At 37.4% G+C, this 7,662-nt stretch overlaps 1 protein-coding gene across 2 annotated transcripts in view; it reads right to left on the reverse strand.

Moving 5' to 3' along the window:
* Positions 1-108: 108 nt before the first annotated feature.
* Positions 109-7,662, reverse strand: part of syt3 (synaptotagmin III) — a 54,721-nt gene continuing 47,167 nt past the window's right edge. For both annotated transcript variants that reach the window (XM_007562146.2, XM_016676418.1), the window contains exons 9-13: positions 6,896-7,016; positions 5,049-5,220; positions 3,327-3,456; positions 1,588-1,681; positions 109-387 (exon numbers count right to left, since the gene is read on the reverse strand). In XM_007562146.2, coding sequence (XP_007562208.1) covers positions 1,592-1,681; positions 3,327-3,456; positions 5,049-5,220; positions 6,896-7,016 — 513 coding nt within the window. In that variant the 3' untranslated portion in view covers positions 109-387; positions 1,588-1,591. The remainder of the gene's footprint in view (positions 388-1,587; positions 1,682-3,326; positions 3,457-5,048; positions 5,221-6,895; positions 7,017-7,662) is intronic.

Genomic DNA, 7,662 nt, shown 5'->3' on the forward strand with positions numbered 1-7,662 from the left:
GCAACACAAACGTGTGTGTGTGTGTGTGTGTGTGTGTGTGTGTGTGTGCGTGTAAGAGACAGAAAGAGAGGAAAGTGTGTGCACTTCTTGCTAGGTCCCAGATTTACACCTGACTTTGTTCCTGTCTGCATGTGTTTGTAGTCTGATGTTCACACTGCAGCTCAGGACGGGTGAAGCTCCGCCCCCTCCCCTCCAGCTCAGCAAACACAGCGCAGAAGTTGGAGTATTCATTAGCAGGAGCAAAACGGCACTAGCAGCTGGACACTGGCAGCGTCTCCACGTCTCTCTTGTCTTTGATGGAGAGAATTATTCACAGATGAGAGGAGAAGAAACAAGAGAGAGAAAATAAAAAAAAGGAGAATCCGGAGCCGTAGAGATGATAATGACCTGAGGAAGGAGAGAAGAGGCGGATTAAGCATGCGTGAGACAGTGGGAGACAGGATAATATATAAACAGCATGGAGTTTCTGCAAGTCAGGCAGGAGGAGGAGGAGGAGAAGCATTACATAACCCATAACATCTAGATTACAGATGATGCTCTGCAAAAACAAAATATAACCAAGTTCGTCTAGTTTCTTCTGCAAATGTCTTAGTAGACCTGAAATAAGACAAAACTAACTTACAAGTTACTTTTCAGCAAAAAATAGGAGCTTATTTAAGTAAATAATTCCTTAATATTGAAGAAAAAGGACCAGTTCCACTGGCAGATAATTTCTGTGACAAAATAGTAGGACCGTACTTAGGAAAAATAAAATTACAAAGTATATTGAGAATAAATGATAATATTGCAAGATAAATTCGTACCAGAATAAGTTGAAATAATGAGAATAGAATTGGAATAAAATGAGAAAGTCATAATATTTCTTGAATAAAGTCAAAATAATGAGATTAAAGTCCTAATATTTTGAGAATAAAGTCATAATATTACCAGATTATTTGTAATAATTATTCATTATTAGTAAATAATGAATAATAATTCATTGTTCAAATAATCAATAGGATATTCATTATTTGAACAACCAAAATAATGAGAATAAAGTCCTGATACTTCAAGAATAAAATCACAAAACTATGACTTTATTCTTGAAACATTAGGACTTTATTCTCATATTATTTAGGATTTATTTTGTATTGTTTTTATTTTCTTTGCATTGTCCTAATCCTTTGTTTTATATTTCACTTATAACAAAAATCTTGTTATAAGTGAAATAATCTGCCAGTGTAAGTAGTATTTTTTCATCATTAATAAATTATTTTACTTAAAACAAGCTTCTTTATCTTCCTGAAATGTTTGTTTTGTCTCATTTCAAGTGTACTAAGATTTTTGCAGAGAAAAATTCTTGGCAATATTTTGTGTTTTTGCAGAGCTTTGAGCTGCAACATCTGACGACTTCACAGCCTCTGCCTTATCGCGCCCTCACAGTTTGGTCATGCTTTTTAAGACCCGACTAGATGCCCCCGTGTTAATTGGACCAGAGAGCATCTGCCACACAGCGGTGGACGTGTGCTGGAATTAAAAAGTCAGAGTCCAAGAGAGCTAATGCTATCTGTGGAATGCTCCGGGCCAATAAACACATGAGCGACTCACCGTTTTAATCAGAGTGGGGGCTGTCCACCACAATATGCGGCTTAGGGGAGGGGGCTGTGGCACTCTTTGATACGAATGTACCAATTGCTTTTTCCTGTAAGGAGAAAAATCTCCTGTTATTGTTTTATCATAAAAAAACGTAACAAAAAAAGAAAAAGAAAGTTTCCTAAAGACACGATGTGAGGAAGAAGAGGGAGATATCTATAAAGAGAGACGGATTCACTGCAGCACGGATGAATCTCACACCGGATTTTGGACTCGTCTGCTGAAAAACATAAACATATATATATATATATATATATATATATATATATATATATATATATAATTCACTATTAATCATTATTTTTTGTGCCATTATCAATCTCTATTGATTAGTCTTTGTATAGTTATATAAATATGTATTGATATTACTAAATAATTTATTAAATAAATTATGAACGGCTGTGTGCTTTGTAATATGCTCTTCATACATCGATATCAGAATATTCCTATTCTATTGTTATAGCCACTAAGCATATTTAAATATGATGAACTATGTATTAAAAACATACTTAAAAAATACAATTGTTTATAAATGTTGCTTTGATAGATGTTTGAATATGGTTTACAGAAACAAAAAGTGTGTTATGATCGATTAAATGCGCTGATACGTCATTGTGCTGCTAAACACATAACGCTGAGTGGAGTGGAGTACCGCTCCAAGATGGCCGCCCTAAATCTCGTCAGCGACAATAGGCGAGAGCGGTCCATGAGGCGTCTATCCTTATATTATGTCTATGCAGACAACAGCAATGGACGACGAAGCAGCTTCTCTTAGGGATTCATTTCTGCTCCAAGAAACGACCTGATTGGACACAGGAAAAAACTATTCCTGTTCCAAGTCTTGCTAAAAGTAGTTGGCTTGTTAGCGAAGGTATTGTAGCCTAAAATAGCGTCTCAATGCTTAGCATGTAGGAGCTAGCATAAGTTCCCAATGCTAATGTCACCGTCCACCGCATTTCTGACTATCTGATGGTTGAATAACAGATTAAAAACAATAAATAGCTGTTGTTGAGCTCAGATGACTTTTTTTATAATTCAGCAGCAAAAAGGATTTTCTAATTGAAATGCTGGGTTATGTTGTCGATATACAGTTTTTAAGCAATTTCCCCTTGGAGATCAATGAATATATTCTATTATAAACCCTGCAATTAACTTGATTAAAAACTTTAATCAAGTCCAATCACTAATTAATCATAATTTTCTAAATTGACCTTTTAGCCCACATACTCTTTCAAACTCAAAATTGAAATCAAGTATTGTAATTATGATTTTTAGTTTCATAATTATGACTTTTAAACCAATCTCTTGAATTTTATTTACTTTTCATAACTTTCAGACTGAACATATGTACAACTTTAAATCTGACAATAATTTGTCTAAAGAATTTTTTTACTCAAAATTAAACAATTGATAGAAACAATAATAAAAATATATTACTTCAAATCTCATGAATGTGATATTAATCAAACTGTCTCATAATTAGGACATTTTGTAATATTTCTGCTCATAAGAAAACAGAAAATTAACAAACTACGAATGAAAAGTGAGGTGTCATTTTCCTACCTACAGATTTTCCCAACACTGAATAAATTAAAGGCTGAATTTTTAAACATTTTCCAGTGGTAGATCATGCCTCTTCATTAAAAGATGAATTAACCATCTGTTATTTCTGAATCAACCATGCGTGTGCGCACCTCAACGAGCTGATGCCAGTGCTCTATTGGTTTCCGAGGGTTTGCCAACATGGCCGCCCAGTGTTCCCTCCCGGGACCGTCGGCGTCGCTGCCCACTCGACACATGCCTATAACCTCGTTGTGACCGATGCTGACAGCGAGAGGAGACAAGAAAGGACAAGTAGAGTTTCACAAAAATGAAGGGAAGCTCTTTTATTGGCTTTGAAGGAGACCTATTATGCAAAATTCACATTTTGAACATTTTTATACCTCCATACAAGTATAAAAACAGTCCAAGTACTTAAAAAAATGACCACTGAGCTGGTTTTTGTCATTAAGTTAATGTTTCCTGGATATCTGGAAAATCAGCCATTTGAAAAACCTTATAGATGTAAAAATGAAACCTGCAAATGGAAGTTTTATTAATTTAGTGCAGTGCGCTCCAGCAACTGCAAAAATAACGCAGAAAAACTGTTGAACAACTCAAAATGGCTGAAATTCGTCGTTTTTCTCACTCTGTGTCGATTATGCTACACGAAAACCCGTTGCCATAGCAACTGACTGACAACAGCTCCACAAATGTATCAGGACTCGACGCCAAAAAACACGAAAACATTTCCCACACAAACGACAGAACGTTCAGGCTGTTACAATTTAATGTTTTCAGGCTTGCTGTTTATTTTTCTGATGATTAATGTAATTAATGTTGATTCTGATTGAACACAAACCGTGGTTGATTTACTAATTCAAACACACGCTCTGATCTGTCAGAGTTTGTGTTACGGTCGCCGTTTTTTTTTTTTTTTTTTTAAATTGAACTGAAACAGACCGAATTCTGCAGCACATCTTCATGTTAAGATGACCAAAGTCAAGCTAGCATAACTGAGCTACTTTGTTCTCCCTCGCTATTTTTTTAAAAACTTTTTCCAAACCTGTGAGATGTAACATCTTTTAACCTGTTACCTAGTTGGCAGTTTTTCTTCTATATATTATGTGTAAATTTCAGATTTAGCGCGTTATTTTGATAAATTGACAGCTAAAACCAAAGTTAGTCTTTGTCAGTTAGCAGTTTCTTGCCCTCTAGCAGGGAGATGGACGTTTGTGACGTCATGTTGAAATGTGTCTATATTTGCACATCTGTTTGCAAACATTTAACTTGCGAGTGTAAATGTTGAGTTGGGGGGGGCGGGGTGGCCAGCAGATAATTTGGATTCAAAGTGAGAGGACCCTAAAACAACACATTTTGAAAAGAGATCAAAATCCTTTCAGTGTGTAGATTGTAGGCGCATCGTAAACTGTTCACATAAGCATAATAGGTCACCTTTAAGCTTTGGAGAAAAGATTGGCAGGGGTTGGAAGGACATCAGGCAGACATGAACACCTATACAGAGGCCAAGTGCTGCGTCTACACAGCATAACAGGGAGGCGGTGCAATTATACACAAACACATAAAGCAGCCAAGTGACGCTGCAAGTGACTGTGAGATAAACATTGGCAGGGCCGCACGTCTTCCTTCCCCATTAGCATAAATCATGCTTATTCATGAGCTGCCCATCTATGTAAAACAGGGATCATTCAGCAGGAGGGGGGCGTCTTGCAGGAGGCCCCTCGTCGTGTTCGACAGCGGGCCCCAAAATCAAACATGCCGCATGCACAAAGACTTTTGACAAACAGCTGCTTCCCAGTTACGATCAGCCTGTTGTCGAAGCGCCCGGAGCGAGCGGCGACTGAACAGCGCCTCACCAATCATAATCCATCACTGCTATGATGATGGAGACGCTCTCGATGTTTTCATTGGGAATGTCAAACACCAGCGCCTCGTTGTACGTGGGATTCAGCGTGTTCTTCTTAATGGAGGTCTTCCTCTTTTTTAGCCGCCGTCCGTCACATATCAGGGACGCCTTCACGTACGGGTCTGGAAAGAAAAACGGGAATTAGTTGTAGAAGAAGAAGACACACGCAGGATGGAAGCACGGAGCGTGAGATAAGAGTTCGCGCGTATCTGCATCTGTCACACATGAAAGCTGGTGAGAATCGAGTCGCCGAGGCAAAGCTGGATTAGCAACACAAAGGGAGGGGAGAAGCAGAACTGGTCGGATCCCGTCGCTCAGCGACAGCAGCCGGGAATAATCACACGCATCCGAGTTCCTCTACTACGTGTCGGTATCTTCTGATGCTCTTAAATCATGCTGAGATCAATGGGGCAATAATAACAGCATGTAGGCGTAATCTGTTGGTGTGAGCAACAACAAAAAAAATCGCTCCCATCTCATGCATTATTTAGTTTCTAATCCTTATTACACCATTGGTTACCTTTCTCTAGACATGCTTTCAGATTGTGCAACATTAAGCAAAACTGGCAACAACATTGAGGGTTTAAATTCAGCGGCTTGCAGAAGTATTCACACCCCTTGATTTCCTCTTGTTACAATGACAACCTTCAATTTGTTTTAGATTTCATATTGTATATAACATTTCTGTAAGTAGATTTGGATTTAGAAGTTGTAATTTTGTCCTAATTTTTTCTTGAAATGTGGTCTGGGGACCACAAAAAAAAAAAAAAAAGAAAAATCAGTCCAGGGTCTGGAAATGGCCCTCGGGCCACACGTTGAGCACCCTTGGGTTTAATCAAAGTTTATCTGCAACTTCTAAGTGATTTAGTCTGGATCTGTGTCATATCGACTCAGATTCCCTTTCTGCATCTTAACCTTTTCCACACTGGCTTATTAGGGCCAAAGTAGGTAGAAAAATTCAGATTTTCTAGCGAATATAAGGAAATTTCTGAGCTCCTAAAATTTGTTAGAAAAAAAACTCAGGAACTCAGAGAGTCATCTCAGAAATTTTCAATAAACAAGGAAATTTTGAGTTTGAAAAGTCAAAAATATTTGACTTTTTAAACTTAGAAAGTTTTCCAACAGTCAAAATCACTTTTCAAACTTAGAAAAATTCCAGCAGTCAAAAATTTTTGACTTTTGAATCAAGTTTTTTCTAGAAAATTTCAGAGATTAATCAGTTTTTTGGTGGACATTTACTCTTTTTTATTATTTACAAGCCAGTGTACTGTACTTCTTTATCCAAAGGGATTCTTCATTTCCTCAATAAGTCCATCTAAACTGTTTCAGCTGTTTTACCCTGAAGGATGGGCAGAAATTTTAACCGCTTCATGTGCAAACTTTGATAGAACAATACCCCCTACTGGCCAGAAGCTGTAACTACAGCATATCAACTCAGTGGGGCTGAATACAAATGCAAGCCACACTTTTAAGATTTCCATTTGTAAAAGAAAATAAATACATAAAATATTCTTTTCTCTTTGTAATTCTATATAGCTTTCCTTTATGTATGAAATATATTTCCAACCAAACTTAAGAAGAATCGTAGAAAACAGTGGGAGTTTGCTGTAGACTTAATGACTGGTGTCTAAATGAAATTGTAACGTGTCATTGAATTAGATTATTAAAATCTGATGAGGCTCCAAATGCTTCTAAATTACCACTTCATGGAGAAAGCTTTGAACAAAAGCAGGAGTTTTTAGAGGGAGCCGCTTCCTGTAAATGTGTTGATGACCTCATGATGTGCAGTTTGTTCACCTGAGAAACCTGTCAGGTCCATGGCTTTGAGGTTGGTGGCCTTGATGATTGTAGCGGTGAGTCTGCCTGCGGTGGGCAGGTAACACAGCGAGAAATTAAGCTCCCCGAGATCAGCCTTCTCCTGCAGACAGACACACGAACAGAGATGAGAAGGCAGGTGGAGACGCTCTGATCCGAACAGATTCAGCTGGAAAAAACACCGACGGACACACAGATCTGACCCTGAACACAGATCCCTCTGTCACCAAGGGAGCCTGGGATTCAGCTAAAGGAAAGTCACTTGAGATGCAAGTTGATTGATCTAATTGATTGATTTTCATAAGCGGACAATTTCTGAAAAACCTGAGATTTCAATTGTATCAAGTACAGCTGGAAAATAAACCAATAATAATATATATTATATACACATAATATATTATATGCATGATCAATAAAGTGGTAAATATTGGCAAATACAACATAAAAATATATACACAAGTGTGATATAAAGTGTATGTATGTATAAAATAAATATACACTTAAATTAATAAATAAAACGAGAAAACACATGGAAAAATATTAACTTATAAACAAATCTATAAATGAACAGTATAATGCAGCTGAAAAAATATTCAACATTCAATCTACAGGACATTCACGTTGATCCAGATCCGTCCAGCATTCTGGGAAATGATCAACCTGTCACGGCTTGCTGAGCTAGCTTGGTGGAATCTACTGACTCACTCATTCTTCGGTTACCTAGCAACAACTTGTTTCAAGTTCCGCCC

Source organism: Poecilia formosa, unplaced genomic scaffold (genome assembly GCF_000485575.1).
Source record: "Poecilia formosa unplaced genomic scaffold, Poecilia_formosa-5.1.2 Scaffold134, whole genome shotgun sequence".
Classification (NCBI taxonomy): Eukaryota; Metazoa; Chordata; class Actinopteri; order Cyprinodontiformes; family Poeciliidae; genus Poecilia; species Poecilia formosa.